This window comes from Lepidochelys kempii, chromosome 7 (genome assembly GCF_965140265.1).
Source record: "Lepidochelys kempii isolate rLepKem1 chromosome 7, rLepKem1.hap2, whole genome shotgun sequence".
Lineage (NCBI taxonomy): Eukaryota > Metazoa > Chordata > Testudines > Cheloniidae > Lepidochelys > Lepidochelys kempii.
The window spans coordinates 85,896,582-85,913,744 of NC_133262.1; the positions used below are offsets into that span (position 1 = coordinate 85,896,582).

Sequence of the window (17,163 nt, forward strand, 5' to 3'; positions counted from 1 at the left end):
AAAGCATTGAGTACTTCAGCTTTTTCCACATCCTCTGTCACTAGATTGCCTCCCCCATTCATTAAGGGTCCCACACTTTCCCTGACCTTTTTCTTGTTGCTAACATACCTGTAGAAACCCTTCTTGTTACCCTTCACATCCTTTGCTAGCTGCAACTCCAGTTGTGTTTTGGCCTTCCTGATTACACCCCTGCATGCTCAAGCAATATTTTTATACTCCTCCCTAGTCATCTGTCCAAGTTTCCACTTCTTGTAAGCTTCCTTTTTGTGTTTAAGCTCACTGAAGATTTCACTGTTAAGCCAAGCTGGTCGCCTGCCATATTTGCTATTCTTTTTGCCCATCGGGATTGTTTGTTTCTGTGCTCTCAATAAGGCTTCTTTAAAATACAGCCAGCTTTCCTGGACTACTTTTCCTCTCATATTAGCCTCCCAAGGGATCCTGCCCATCAGTTCCCTAAGGGAGTCAAAGTCTGCTTTTCTGAAGTCCAGGGTCCGTATTTTGCTACTCTCCTTTCTTCCTTTTGTGAAGATCCTGAACTCAACCATCTCATGGTCACTGCTGCCCAGGTTGCCACCCATTTCTACTTCTCCTACCAATTCTTCCCGGTTTGTAAGCAGCAGGTCAAGAGGAGAATGGCCCGTGGTTGATTCCTCCAGTAGTTGCACCAGGAAGTTGTCCCCAACAATCTCCAGAAACTTCCTGGATTGTCTGTGCACTGCTGTATTGCTCTCCCAGCTGATTGTCAGGGTGATTGAAGTCCCCCATTAGAACCTGGGCATGTGTTCTGGAAACTTAAGTTAATTGTCTGAAGAAAGCCTCGCCTACACCTCATCCTCCTGGTCCAGTGGTCTATAGCACATGCCCACCAGGACATCATCTTCGTTGCTCTCGCTTCTAAACTTAACCCAAAGACACTCAACAGGCTTTGTCCAGTTTCGTACTGGAGCTCTGAGCAATCATACTGATCTCTTACATACAGTGCAACTCCTCCACCTTTCCTCCCCTGCCTGAACAGTTTATACCCATCCATGACAGTGCTCCATGACATGAAACAACCAAAAGCAGGTACTGGAGAGGGGCTAAGTTATGTAAGGCGTTGAGAACAGTGACAAGGGGAAGAGGGAGTTAGTGGAGGGACTATGTGGGTTAGAGAAATGGGCAAGGAAGGAATTTCAGGGACAATTTTTGCATGACGTAGAGGGGGCAATGTTGGTGTTTGGAAAACTCAGGGAATATGGTGCTGTTGCAGTCACTGAGCATGAAATAACCTTATTCGTTTATAATCCTCATTATTGTGAAACTAGTTTCACTTTTTCCACAACTCTTAATGTTTATTTTTCTTATTTCCAACTTATACACCACAGAGGAACTAAAAAATGTAGTTCGTTCTAGTCTGAAAAATGGCAGTATAAAAAATGGCATATTCCTAACTCAATCTGCTCCCTGTGTGTATTCAGAGTCACATTTGCTGACTTTAAGGATTAATTATTTGTAATGATTAATTTAATGAGAAATTGATTACTTTTTACTTCAGTTAGCAGCGAAGAAAGAACAACTCGATTTTGTTCCTTTTTGCACATTAAACAGAATTGTTTGAGTTCATTACTGGTTTAGCTAGTTACACCTGTGCCACCTTACTGGAAGTAACTGGGCTGCACAAGTTTAAGTGAGGAGATTATTTAGCCTGCAAAATAGTTCTTTCTGGCTGAAATGTAAGACACTGCACTTGGTCACTCAGAGCCCAGGTTGAGTTTGCAGGATTACTAGTCAGAAAAATAAAGATTTTACCTTTAAAGTGAGTAGATTTTATTTGGAAATTGAGAGAAAGTGACCATGGAATTCCATAATGCTATTTTTATACTTGCTTTTCTGAGTATAGCTACATTTAAAAACCAACAGGTGCTTAAACTCATATAAATGAATATGAGCATGTGTAGACTGGGAGCTTCTTAATGCTCTCATATCATACAAGAATAGGACATTCAATTAAATTAAGTGGCGGAAAAATCCAAAATTAATGCAAAGATAGCCATTCACACAATGCAAGTTAACCTGAGAAAGTTATTGGCACAAAATGTCACTGAAACCAAGAGTTTAGCAGGATTCCGAAAAGGACCAAACACTAAGGGTGTGGCTACACTCGAAACTTCAAAGCGTGGCCGCGGGATCACTCCCGCAGCAGCGCTTTGAAGTGCGAGTGTGGTCGCGCGCCAGCGCTGGGAGAGAGCTGGTGGGGGGGCGGGGGGGTGTTCACACCCCTGAGAGAGAAAGTTGCAGTGCTGTAATGTGCCAGTGTAGCCATAACCTTATATAAACAAGGCTATCCAGAGTTATAATAGCAATTTTTTAAAAAATCCAAGAGTTCTGGAAAGGACATGAGCCCTCGTGATTCAGGGCACAAATCACTCTCTAACTATTGAGGATCAGATAACCTGCCCGAGTAGAGTTTATCTCATAACTGCCTATTGCGGGATCACTTGTACCTTCTTCTGAAGCATCTGGTGTTGTCGACAAGATATTGAACCACTAATCTGATTCATTATGATAACTCCTATGTCTCAGCAGCTGCTAGAATACATTTATAGCACCAGCTCTCCCTCCTCGCCCACACCCACGCTCACCCTCATGAAGATAGCCCTCAGGTGATCACCTCAGTACACCACAATAGGGCACTCCATGACTGACGTCAGTCAGCCCCCGCCCAAAGTCAACGAATTCTCACCTCGAGCTTCAGAACATCATGCTGAAGTTTTCGCTGGAACTCTAAGAAGTTTGAGATTGTCAGCTTTCCTTTCAGATCAGATCCAAAAAAGTATGTTGTCAAGGCAGAGCTGAAGCCAGTCTTTAGAGTATTTCCTGTAGTAGAACGGTCTCTGTGACGCATTCCCATACTGGTTTGGGAGCGAATAATGCTCTGGACCTAAGCAGGAAAAAAAAAGTAGTTAGCAAGGAAAATAGCATCATAAGGAAGTACTTGTGTTGGCCAATGTATCATTGTTAACTGTGCCAACTGGTTGAAGTGTTACTCTTGACCATTTTGTCACTGTCAAGTCTGTGAAGTGGTTAGCTGTACAAAGAGGAGCTACTTTGTTACTTCAATGCATAGGGTGGCTGGATCTTGATTTTTATTTTTTTCCCGATTCTCAGTTAAAAAAAAAAAAAAATCAGTTACATACATTGAAAATGTGGTTGTTACCTTCATATTTTAACCAGTCTGGTGCCCTAGCTGACACTGTCCCGCAAAAGCTACCAGCAAAAGCATTAGGGAAGCAGAGTCACTTGTAGACAATGGGGAGCTTATCTTTTCAAAAGCAGTAGGCAAGAGCCCAAGATGTATTGCATGGGATGAGGGGAAGGAACAGCTGTAAGCTTGCCTGCACCAACCAAAGAACTTGGTTTCTTGGCTGAGAGAAGTATGTCCCAACCATCAAGAAAGATGACCAGAAGGAACACTCCTGAGAAATTTGGTAGACTAGTTACAATTAAGCCAATTGAGTACTGCACTCAAAGACCGTCAAAGTTGTAAATAATGAGAACAGGGCAGTCATACAGAGCAACCTGGATTGCTAGGGTATCTGGACCCATAGAAACAAAATGTTTTAATATAGCCAAATGTGAGGTCATACATCTTGGAACAAAGAATGCATGCCATGCCTACAGAAGAGGGAAGTATTCTGGAGAGCAGCAACTCTAGAAAAGATTAAGGGTGGTAGCAGAAAAACTTTTCAGTATGGGTTCCCAATGCTGCACTGTGGCAAAAAGGCCTGCAGGAATCTTGTATGATAAACAGGGGAGTAGGAGTAGGAAAGCGATTTTATCTTCGTATACAGCATCTGATGAGACCCAATACTGGTGTCCACATTTTCAAAGGACGTTGAAAATTGGAAAGGGTAAAGAAAAGAGCCACAAAGAATTAGAGGGCTGGAAAAAATGTCTTACAGTGTGAGACTTAAAGAACTCCATCTGCTTAGCTTATAAAAAAAGTCACTTGATTATGGTGTATGAGTACCACGCCTGGGAGAAAATACTGGGTACTTAAAGGGCACTTTAATCCAGAGGAGAAAGGCATAACAAGAACCAATGGTTGGAAGTTAAAGCCAGATAAATTCAAATTAGAAAAAAGGCGCAGTTTTTTTTAAGTTATTAACTATTGGAACAAACTACCAACGAAGTGGTGGATTCTCCATCTCTTGATGTCTTTGACTATAGATTGACTAAATTCTAACACAAATTCCTGGACTCAATTCAGGGTAACTGGGTGCAATTCTTTGGCCTATGTTATACAGGTCAGATTTGATGGTCTAATGGTCCCTTCCAGCCTTAAAAACACTATGAATTTATAACAATTACAATTACTCCAGGGTCCTCATACCAATTTAAGGGGAGGTCCAGTCTATTTAGACAAAACTCACTATGTATGTATAATATTAATCAGCATAATAATAATACCCAGCTCTGATATAGCACTTTTCATCCACAGACCTCAAAGTGATGTACAAATGTCAGTATCATTCTGCCCATTTTACAGATTGGGAAGTGGAGGCACAAGGAGGAATGTGACTTGCCCAAGGTCACCAAGCAACACTGTAGCAGAACTGGGAATTGAACCCTAGTCTTCTTCGTCACAAGTCCAGTGCCCTGTTCACATTTTCTCCCCATAGATACATAAACATGTTATTAAAAGAAGATTAAAGCTGCAGTCAAGCACTCAAATTTAACCATAGTTCTGGCATTTCCTACCCATGCAACCTTAATCCTGCCCCCCTGTGCAGAAGCATTGAGATGGTCTTTAATTACATGATCATATGTTATTTTTCCCCAACAGGATAGGCAGCAGGGTTTGAACTCAGGAGCTTCAAATACAGAACACAGATCTCTTGCACTTGAACAAGCAACTAGTATCAGAAGTAGGTTGTTATCTCTGTGTGGAATAGTCCCTAGAGGTGGACAACACACACTTTCCCATGGATTAAAAAGGTGTTTCGGAGGCAGCAGGGGCTGTTGGATATACGGATCCCTAGGTCCTGATCCTAGTTCTGGAAGGAGAGTGCCATCTAATGGTTAGGGCAGTGGTTACAGAGAGGTCAGCCACATCCACAGAGTTAGCACATTCAGCCTAAAAGGCTGGGTGGCTCAGTGGTGAGACTGGGTTCTATCATATTACAGATGGGGATTCTATTCCCTGCCCTGCCTGCTATGACCTTGTTATTTGTAAAATGGGAAGGGTGAATGATAGTTGCTGACTCTTGGGATAAGAATCTGAGGCTTTGGTGAGTGCTAAGAGTTGTGAACTGTACAGAAAATGTTAACAGCGCTCAACTGAAAAGGAAACCAAGAAACACAAGGTCTTCTAGCTCCCAACCCAAATCCCCTTCCTCACCTGGGCAAAGGCTGTTCAGTGAAGGAGTCTCAATCTCTGTGAAATGCATGACACTTTACCTGAGATACACAAACAGGATTGCCAAATGCATGTGTCATACAAGATGTATAACCCCTGACACACCTACTTCCTAGCCCTTTCACCAGCCTGCCCTATGACAGCCTTCTGCTGCTGGCCCCAGCCTCTGAGTCATGAAATAACCTCAGTAGGAAGAGGGCTTCTTTGGGTTTCCCAAGAAAAAAAAGGGTAAGGGTGAGAGAGAGGCCCCAGCCATTCTCAAATTAAAACAATTTACCAGGTTTGACCATTTACTGCCTCTGAAACTCCCTTTTTTAGAAAGCAATGTCCAAGGAGTGCAAACTGCTATGATATTCAGAGTATGCCTGCATCCTCTGTCAGCCCACACCAAGGGACTCTAGTGGAGCAAACCTTAGCTTCAATAGGAAAGGGATACTTTGAAAGGAGGAAGTGAAGAGCTGTTCACCTCTCTCTCCTTGGAAGACTTCTGGAGGTTAAACACTGGCTGCACTGCTGGCAATCCCCTCTCCCTCCTCCTCATGCTGGATGGGGGATAAAAGCAGTGTGGCAGCTGCAAAAGGTTTTAAATATCGAAAGCACGTAGGACCCTTGTTATAAGTGGAGAGCACCAACTGGGAGGGAGGGGGGGAAATCAGAGATACAGGCTTAGCTGCACCTTAAAAATGAAAAGCAGTGAGGTTTCTCTCTTAAAACTTCAGTTGCCCCAACAGATTTGCTATGCTCCCCACAGCCTAAATGCGTCCTCCAAATTACGGACATTTTGATGTACTTACAATACAAGAAAAGTCATTTAAAACAATTTGAAAAGAAAAATGTATAACAAAAAAAGAATGAAATCGGAATGAGGATTCACATTTTTAATACACTAAAATGTAAACCGAAGCATTTTGCCTTTAATATCATTGAACATAGTCACCTCATTTTCCATTTGTCAAAACTGCCAACATTAATAGGCGTTTTGCATACAGATATAGGTGATGGTCTGTAAGTAATTATGTATGAAGCTATGTAATTTATGATTGGTTTGGAACACACTGCCTCTGAATCTCTAAGGACTTTTTCCTGCAGAGGCTAGTGTTCAGCTCATGGCAGACTGTTACACAGGAAGTAGTGCATTCATGGAGATAATCATTTATATCCGGGTTGATCAAACTTACTGGCCCTCGGAGCCACATGACAATCTTCAAAAGTTCGAGAGCTGGGGCACATCTGCTGGGAGCCAGGGGTTGGGGCTTCAGCCCTGCTCCTGCTGCAGCCCTGAGCCCTGGCAGGTGTTCCCCGCAAGACTGAAGCTCCAAGGCCCCTCATCCCCGCTGGGCAGAAGCCCCGAGACCTCCCCTCCTCGCTGGGCAGAAGCCCCTATTGCACCACCCTGCTGCAAGGCAGAGGTTCTGAAGTCCCTCTTCTCCCCCCAAAGACTGATAGGTGGAAAATGGGAGGACATGGGGGGCTCTGCGAGCCACAATTTAATGGTAAAAGACTCGCATGTGGCTCGTGAGCCACAGTTTGGCCATCCCAATTTATACGATAGCAGTGTTTGCAGGCCCCAGTAAGGATCATGGTACTTTTGTTTGTCTCCATCTAAAATAAATCATACAGTCCAAAAGTACATGCATGGTTTATGTGTATGGAAGTATAAATATTTCCACCTTGAACCAAGTCTAGTTTGTTAAATTTTAGTACTAGGAAGTATTTTATCTTAATTTCTCTTGTAACCATTTTTGCCTTTAATGGGTTATGTTTGTATTCCTTGAATCCTATCTCCTTGTAGTTAAATAAACTTGTTTTATTCTTTAATGAAAACTAAACCAGTGTTGTGAACTGTATGGGTAACTCTATTTAGGGTGGCAAACTGTTAAATACTGATCCTTTGAGAAGAGGCCAGGAGAGGCTGGACAGTGCAGAACACTCATTTTGGGAGAAAATCCAGTATTGGGTATGTGCTAGGATCACCCTGCAAGTGGTAACCAAGGGTGCTTTAAGATAGAGTGTGGCTGGTGTTTGCTGACAGACTACTGGAATCAGAGTTGCTGAACCAGGATTATGGCTATACACAAACACTCAGGGAGCGACCTACATGCTGGTGGGCTGTTTGTGAGCAGCCCAGTTGGGGGCTACAGCAGTAAAGCATCATGAGGCACCCAAAGATGCAGAGCAAGGGTGACAACACCTCATTGGTCTGAAATACCCAAAAGGGCATATGATATTCCAGGATGTATTTGCATAAATTCTTGAAAAATACACATATCCCTACCAAAGGAACCACAGTTTGTTTAGTTTGTTTTTGGGGGGGTTATTTGCAAAGTATATCCAATCATTTATACTGATATCTGAAACGAGCTGAATCTAGGAATGTTCTTTGGATATTCACTAGAGTCAGCGTTCTTGTTCTTAAATAGCTGTAGCCATTTAGATATTCTTGACCTCTTCCCACTTTCCACATACAGCTCCTTTCAACTGCTGTCTGGAAAGCTGTGGATTTAAGTTTTGGGGAGATTATAGTCTTCATCAAACTATACTGGTGATGTATACAACCTTTATTCCTTTGTATATACATGGAAGCATGTAAAAAGCTTAGCATAAATAGATATTCATATCCTTAACAGCTTGTATATGTCCTCTTAATGCACTTGAAACCTCCCTTTGCATATCATGTGGACTGGGATTACTTAAAAGAATTCAGCACTTTCATCTTCAAAGTATTTTATAAATTTTGATCCTCAGAACACTTATTTTACATAAAACCCCCAAAATAAAAAAAAGCCTTGATTTCTGTTAAATACGGTCTTAGCTTCAGCCTTTTTTTGGCAATCCATTATCTATTTTCTTTTTTTCCTTAAGGTACTGTAAATTCATTTATCAACATTCAACAATGACTGATTTTAGCTGGATGTAAAAATTCTTAAACTTACTTTGATTACTAAATGTAGTGTAAGAAGCTTTTTGGAATGGTTAAATATGGTCAAATGACTATGAAGTGGTATATTCAGGAACTATATGAATGGTAGGAAATAGAATGTATCTGATACGTATGGGCTGATGGAAAATGAGGGAGCTCAACACTTCTGAAAACCAGGCCAGTGGTATTTAGGGATACAATAGCGTAATAGCAAAAATAACGAGGACTCCTCCTTATTTTTGCCGATACAGACTAACATGGCTACCACTATGAAACCTGTCACCATTCAAGTAGCGTAATAGTATGTTCTCACAATGTTGGTACCCCCTTGTCTCTAGTCACAGCACTGCACAAGAACTAGTCTCTGGAGCCTTCTACTGGCTTCTAGCCTTCCCTGCCCTGCAAAGGCCTTTCCCAGCATTTGTCTTCTCCCAGCTCACCTCCAGCCAAGTCACATGAAAGTCTAAAGCCCTTCCGAGGTAGCACAAACAAATCCAAATCAAAGTCCAAACAAATCGTTAAATTAATCCCCCTTCTGCCCTTCTCTTGTTGGCCCTACCTTAGGGATTCCCCTGAAGGAACCTAACCAGCTCCAGTAGCGTTCTTCCTCCTGTGTTTCCTGTCTGTCAAACCTTATCTCAGGGTTCTCTACACCAGAGACACCTGTCTCCCTAACTGAGCTCCCTCAGTCTACTTATAAGAACTAGTTCCACCTTCTTTGGCCAGGAGGTAATTAATCATCCCCCAGGTGCAGAGCATGACTAATTGGAATTATTAACCTTGCTTGATAGGGCTCAGCCCCCCTATCACCTATTGCAAGTGATGAATGGGGCCATAACTTGGGTAATAATTCTGAATTCAGATTTCCACTCCGGAAGAGATGGATTGATGCAATAGTCTTGTAGTTTCATTTTACAAGCAATTACCTCAATCCATACTATTTGGGAATTATACACACTATTATGTGCATAACTGTAACAAATGAACAAGATGGAGGAAGTAAAGCATGTTACACAGCTCTTCCTTTGAAGTAAACAATAGCAGTGATACTATATCCATAAGTGATATGGGGCAGAATGGATCCCAAATATTTCCTTACTCTGAGAAAACAAAGTAAATTAAAACAAAAACTCGCCTGTTCTGGCCCTAGTTTTCAATGAATAATACATATCATCATCATCATATCTTGTAACAGTCTCTCTAAAATTAATCAATATATGGTAAAAATTTGTGACTAGATTATTCAGAGATACCTTTGTGTTCTCAGATATCCATGGACATTCTCAATTGGAGTACCATTTCACGAGCATACATATTTTCCAATTGTTCTCCATTAAAGAGACTCAAAGGTACAGTCACTTAGTCTGACACTAAATCCTGTGTTTCCACACACAACTGGTAGTTTCTGCTTTTTATTGTTATGAAATACTGACCGATGGTGTGTAGAGCTATAATGTGTAGAGTTATAAAAGTATGGTAAAAATTACAGACTGCTCATACAATGCTTTTCTATATCTCCTTTAGAGGTGTTTGCTAAACTAATTTTTATTATGCCCCTCCATAGTTCAGGGTTGGCTAAATATTGTACAGGAAAAAATGACATGACTCCTAATTGTCACAGTGAAGGACTATTTGTTATATGCAGTATTTTACAGAACAATAGATTAATGTGTTTTGGAACCAAATACTAAAAAGAAGAAACAAGTTAATCTTAGAAAGTGAAACTGAAAGATAACCTTCAATTGTTACTTTGCTTTATATAACATTGCTTTGGAAGTTAAACTATTAGGAAGTGTAAGATGAACAGGAGTACTTGTGGCACCTTAGAGACTAAAATTTATTTTGAGCATAAGCTTTCGTGGGCTACAGCCCACTGCATCGGATGCATAGAATGGAACATATAGTAAGAAGATATATATACACATACATATAGAGAACATGAAAAGGTGGAGAAAGAGGCTAATTAATTAAGATGAGCTATTATCAACAGGAGAAAAAAACTTTTGCAGTGATAATCAAGATGGCCCATTTAGACAGTTGACAAGGGGGTGTGAGGATACTTCACATGGGGAAACAGATTCAATATGTGTAATGACCCAGGCACTCCCAGTCTCTATTCAAACCCAAGTTAATGGTATCTAGTTTGCATATTAATTCAAGTTCAGCAGTTTCTCCTTGCAGTCTGTTTTTGAAGCTTTTCTGTTGCAAAATTGCCACCCTTAAATCTTTTAAAGTGGCCAGAGAGGTTGAAGTGTTCTCCTACCGGTTTTTGAATGTTATGATTCCTGATGTCAGATTTGTGTCCATTTATTCTTTTGCATAGAGAGTGTAAGATATTACTCTTACTGATTTTGTTTGCTTTTCTTAATATACCTAGGCAGGAAAAGGATCAAAGGCACTGTACTTCCCGTGGAGAAGACATATTATTCATCCAGGAATTCAGCAGAAAATGCCAGAATGTCTGCAACGTCCATAAGAGCTTAAAATGTTATGCCTCTTGTTTAAAACGTGTGGAGTTCGAGGGGAGAGGACTTGGATGAACATTAGATCTTAACCTAGTTTTTCGATAAGAGATGCAGACAGGCACTGAGACGCTATGAGGAGAACATAAACATACTGCTGAAATAGGATATGGTTGATATTTGTTTAAGAGAGTCAATGTTCAGAACACTGGCCACATCACTAGTTTGCACTCTGTGTATCTAATTATACTTTTGAATATTTGGTTGTGTCCTCTTGTTCTGGAGGAAAATGAAACATTTGAAATACAACCCAATATATAATAAATAATAACCGATGCATCATGTTGGTACAAATGGATAATGGAGACAAATGTAGAGTAACCTTTTTTTCTTCTTCCTCTGAATCTATTCCCTTGTTTTGTACTGTGCCTCATCATTCAACTAGCTAATTACCTCCTTCTCTTTGTGAATGCATTCACCTTTCTTTTTCATCAGTCTTACAACTCTGGAGGTTTTCTATCATTTGGCAATTAAGGATGTTTTTTGAGTTTCAGAGCTCTTAAGCCTGTTTTCCACATAAATTCTGGTCCAAGAAAAAAACAACACATCCCTAATCTGAAAGAGAGCGAACATGTGTACCTACACATAGCAGAAATCAGATCTGTTTTGACTCACCCTACCTCCAATGGATGATATCATCACCTGAAAAGTCAAACTGTGTAAATCAAATATGATTGGGGATGGGATGTTACTTTGATTGGGGAAAATTAACATAGGAAAGTAAATTCAAAGTAGTCAAGCAAAATTACTAAAGTAGCTCTAAGCAAATGCATAAAGTCTTATGTTTCAGACACATTAAGCACAGTTATTCAATATTATGACAAAACAATAGCTTTGTAATAAAAATATGAGCAGGCAAGGTCAGAATCCCTAACAGCAGTTACACTAGCACAGCAATTCATTTCTTTTGTTTGTGGAGCTAGGGTTGTCCATGAGACCTTCTCAAGACTCAAGTCAGAGAATAATGATGGTGGCTTTGCAGATTATTAGGCACGTAATTCTCCTGGTTTAATTAAAGGTTCCCTACTGGAAGCTGGAGTGAAAAGGGTGTGCTGTTGTGCATAGAAAGAGCATCTATGAACTATCACCTATGTGCCAATACCTACTGGTAGCAAACCATCATAATTATGTTGTATAGTAAGCATTACAATTAAGTCTTAGGTTGTATATCTTTAAGAAGTCAACCTCCCAGAAATTTACCTGTTCAAACTCCTCCATGTCCACTTCACCATCACCATTCAAATCAAACATCTTGAAGGCAATTTCAAAATTCCTCTGGGGAGCTACATAAGAAGAAACATAATTAAAATGAAAAATATTGACCAGTAAACAATATTTATTTGAATTAAGAAAGCAGCAGAAATTAGATTAGAAAGGAAGATTTGCTGCCAGCTCATCAAAAATGTATTGTTGTACCCAAAAGCAGTTTTGTTTAATTCTTATAACGTACATCTATCATAAATGTATGTAATTTTCTACTTCACTCCCAGAAGCTTTTTGTAGTTCATTCATTCAATGTTTTCCTATCCTTAGAAAGGCTCCTAATCTTAGCCTCCACTCCTCTTGCTAAGAGCTCTGTAGGACTCCCTACGGATATGTCTACACTGGAGGAAAAGATGCTTTTAAAAATTTGAGTTAATTAAACCCTTTTCCTTTCAAGTGAGGACTGAGAAAGCTTACTCCAGTTCTCTAAACAGTACTCCAGCAACATTACAGAGACATCAATATCTGATATTCCTAATATATAAAATCCAATAGAAATAAATTTGGAATAGGTGTTCAGGCCATCTCAATACATCATAGAGAAGCAAATGGGTACAATTATTTTTGTTTTTGCAGATCTACTTTAACATTTTGTGGAGTGGCAAACGTGTCTGAGACATACGGCATGGAACTGGAAGTCTGGCAACCAATTCTATTACAGACTCTGCCTTTGGCTCACTGTGTGACTTTAAGCAAGTCACTTAACCATCTCTGCCTCAGATAGCCCAGCTGTAAAATGGAGATGCTACATCTGTAAAAGTATAATGTACTGACAGTTTTGGGGATAGAAGTCTTCAAATGTAAAATATAGCAACATCAGCCTTAGTGCAAAGTATCCCATAAAATCCCACTAATGAGCCTCAGCCCTAATGTGGGCAGACCATCAAATAATGTGCATACTTCAGTTTCCAGACATAAATTAAATCCTGCAAGCTCTGTGGCTGAGACTTGGTGCAATTTTTGTACTTATTTGGATTACACTATTTTCTTTATTGTAAGTGTTCCTAAATCCAATACGACTGAAAATTTTGCTAATTAGGGCTGTTGATTAATCACAGTTAACTCAAAAAAATTAATCACACTTTTAAACAATAATAGAATACTAACTGAAATTTATTAAAATATTTTTGGATGTTTTTCCTACATTTTCAAATATATTGATTTCAATTACAACACAGAATATAAAGTGTACAGTATTCACTTGATATTATTTTTTATTACAAATAGTTGCACTATAAAAATGATAAACAAAAGAAATAGTATTTTTCAATTCACCTAATACAAGAACTGTAGTGCAATCTCTTTATCATGAAAGTTGAACTTAAATATAGAATTATGTACAAAAAAACCTGCATTCAAAAATAATGTAAAACTTTAGAGCCGACAAGTCCATGCAGTCCTACTTCTTGTTCAGCCAGTCACTCAGACAAACAAGTTTGTTTACATTTGCAGGAAATAATGCTTCCCTCTTCTTGTTTACAGTGTCACCTGAAAGTGAGAATAGGCATTCACATGGCATTGTTGTAGCCAGCATCATAAGATATTTACTTGTCAGATGCGCTAAAGATTCATATCTCCTTTCATGTTTCAACCACCATTCCAGAGGAAATGCATCCATGCTGATGACGGGTTCTGCTCTATAATGATCCAAAGCAATATGGACCAATGCATGTTCATTTTCATTATCTGAGTCAGATGCCACCAGCAAAAGGTTGATTTTCTTTTTTTGGTGGTTCGGGTACTGTAGTTTCCACACTGGAATGTTGCTCTTTTAAGACTTCTGAAAGCATGCTCCACACCTCGTCCCTCTCAGATTTTGGAAGACACTTCAGATTCTTAAACCTTGGGTCAAAGCTATCTTTAGAAATCTCACATTGGTACCTTCTTTGCGTTTTGTCAAATCTTCAGTGAAAGTGTTCATAAAATGAATATATGCTTGGTCATCATCCGAGACTGCTATAACATGACACAGATGGCTGAATGTGGGTAAAACAAAGCTGGGGACATACAATTCTCTCCAAGGAGTTCAGTCACAAATTTAATTAACACATTTTTTTAACTAGCATCATCAGCATGGAAGCATATCCTCTGGAATGGTGGCCGAAGCATGAAAGGGCATAAGAATGTTTAGCATATCTGGCACATAAATACCTTGCAAGGTTGGCTACCAAAGTGCCATACAAATGCCTGTTCTCAGTTTCTGGTGACATGGCAAATAAGAAGAGGGCAGCATTATTGCCTGTAAATGTAAACAAACTTGTTTGTCTTAGCGATTGGCTGAACAAGAAGTAGAACTGAGTGGACTTGTAGGCTCTGAAGTTTTACTTTCTTTTGTTTGAGTGCAGTTATGTAACAAAAAAAAAATCCACATTTGCAAATTGCACTTTCACAACAAAGAGATTGCACTACAGTACTTGTATGAGATGAATTGAAAAATACTATTTTTTGTTTATCATTTTTACAGTGCAAATATCTGCAATAAAAATAATATACACTGGTTTCAGTTACAACACAGAAAACAATGTATGTGAAAATATAGAAAAACATCAAAATATTTAATACATTTCAATTGGTAGTCTATTGTTTAACAGTGCGATTCAAACTGCAATTAATTTTTGAGTTAATTGTGAGTTAACTGCGATTAATCGACAGACCTAATATACTCAATTTAAACGATCAACAACTATACAAGAGGTGGAATTAAAATAATACAGTAGTAGACAGTTAAAAAAGTAACTGAGTACCCTCCATTACCAGACACCACTACATAAAAAGCTAAATCAGAAATGAGTGAAAACCAATGGAAAGAGGGGGATTTTAAAAAGGTTCTTTGGCTTTTTTATTTTAATTTAAACGCAAACTGGTAGAAGCTATATTTAAGCAGGGCATTCATTTAACTCTTTTCCTGTGTTGTACCTGGTGTCTTTTCTATAGTTGTGAAGCAAGCATTATTTACTGAAGCTTGCAAACTTGTCTCAAGTGCTTTTGAATGGGGAATTCTTGTCAATTCCAATATGTTGGCTATTCACACGCATGGAACAAATAAACACTACATAGCAAAAGTGTTATATGCCTGTAATGCAATAAATGCCTGATATGCCAAATTGTTGACTGAGCAGTCTGAATCATGTCCCTTTCAGACCTGTAGGGAAGAGTACGATCTTCAAGTAGTTTTCTTTTCTGTGATGTTTCACATTTATGTAACTTCACCAGTTAAGAGGGGAAAAGCTTTACTACTTGCTACTCCTTTGACAGCCCTGAAGCATCCCATTTTTCTGTATGACTTTCAGTGTGGTATACAAGCCGCTCAAGGCTTCAATATCAGTTTTGCAGTTTAATAACTCTACAAGTGACTCTAGTAAGGAACTAGAGAGTGTTTTATTAGAAATTATTTCCAGAAAAAAAGACTAAATTTGTAGCTTAATATTTGAATAGCTACTCCCCACCTCCATCCCTCTGCCCCAAAGTGAAAAAATGCAAGTTAAAAGGGCACAATAAGTAAAGTTTATAAAATATTTGAGGTTTATAATCAGTCTCCAAAATACAAGATCCTTCAACACAAAGAATGTCACAACCAAAAAAGAGCTGTTTTAAATCTCAACCCTATAGCACACTTTTTCTTTTTGCTATCTTTGGGTTCAAAAACATTAAAAAACATCTTACCTTTCTCCCCACCTACCCCCAACAATGATTAATAAAGTTTTATATTTTTTAAAAAGCCTGAGAATCAGCATGCTAATTTTTCCCTATGACTCAGCATGCTGGCTTCTTGGCCAAACTTCCAATCTTTTTTGCGTGAGGGTGTTTGAGCGAGGACATTATCTCCAGGAACAAATCAGGGCCACATAAAAGTTCACCCTCATAAGACAGCCCTTAGAGGATGAGCAATGGCATCTAGATGATTAAACAGTTTCAATGATATCAGGGAAGAAACAGATTATAGACCTTTATATAATTGGGAGCCAAGGGACAGCATGTTATGTCTGAAAACGGAATAACAAAAAACCTGACAATTATCTCTGGAAGGATTAGATTTTTATTTCAGTGTACTCACATAAACTGACGAAAAATATTTCCATCATCAAAATTTACAAATAGGCAACGTAAAAAAAAAAAAAGAAAGCTGCTAGAGAACTGAGTAGAGTTTGATTTAAGGGCATATACTTCATATATTTTGACATGTGGTGTTGACAATGTGTTTTCATGGTTATAAAGCTTTAACTTTTTGAATCTCAATGTCTGCTGTCACTAAATTATTGTCTACCCTGTCCAACAATTTCCTGCAACTGTGAACATTTAAATGAAAATAGAAAAAAGCTTAAAAATAAATCAATATTATCTGTCAAAAGTATAACAAAATAAAAATCAAATTCTGTCAAGCCTACTTCTAATAAGGCCGAAATGTATTCTTGATGCATTTACTGTCTGGGGGGGGAAAGCAAGGGAAATAGGTGCTATATAGTACTGGAGTGAAGAATGTAATTTAATAAACAATTACAAAAGAAATGACTGCAAAGCTAAACTCTGATCAAAACACTAATGAGGAATCAGACTTCTCAAGAGTGCATGAAATAGATTATCATAACATTAGAACATTTAGTAGAAAGTTGTCTTCAGGAAGGATTAATTCAAGAAGAGAAGCACAGAACAGTTAAGATTCTTCTCTAGTAATAAAAATATGAGCCAGGCCTTAATAGCAGGATTCTACAGCTTAAAGCAAGGAAATTCACTGGTTTGAATAGGATAAGCTGCATATGTTCAAGACAGAGCTGTGTTAACACTGCACAATATGTATTCATTTTCAATGAGCACTCCTGCCAGTGAGGTGATATGCTGGTAAACCAGGTGCCAACTGTTGCCAAAGCTGTAGGTGTCAGCTAAGCACCGATATATTCAGAGCTGGAAACCAGACCAACTCACCTATATGTTAATATTATTTAAGATAGGTGTTAGTCTTGTAAAGATGCATTTAGTGTTTAGACTCTATAAAATGCATGTAAGTTGGTGCGTGCATCAATTGTATTTGTAATGTTGAGTCCCATGCTATAAGGTAATATGTA

General features: G+C 39.0%; 1 protein-coding gene across 7 annotated transcripts in view; it reads right to left on the reverse strand.

The window, feature by feature from the left end:
• The window catches only part of MICU1 (mitochondrial calcium uptake 1), a 212,784-nt gene that overhangs the window by 84,946 nt on the left and 110,675 nt on the right, over positions 1-17,163 (reverse strand). For all 7 annotated transcript variants that reach the window (XM_073353624.1, XM_073353626.1, XM_073353627.1 and 4 more), the window contains 2 exons: positions 12,041-12,123; positions 2,723-2,920 (listed from right to left, as the gene is read on the reverse strand). In XM_073353624.1, the coding sequence (XP_073209725.1) occupies positions 2,723-2,920; positions 12,041-12,123 (281 nt within the window). The remainder of the gene's footprint in view (positions 1-2,722; positions 2,921-12,040; positions 12,124-17,163) is intronic.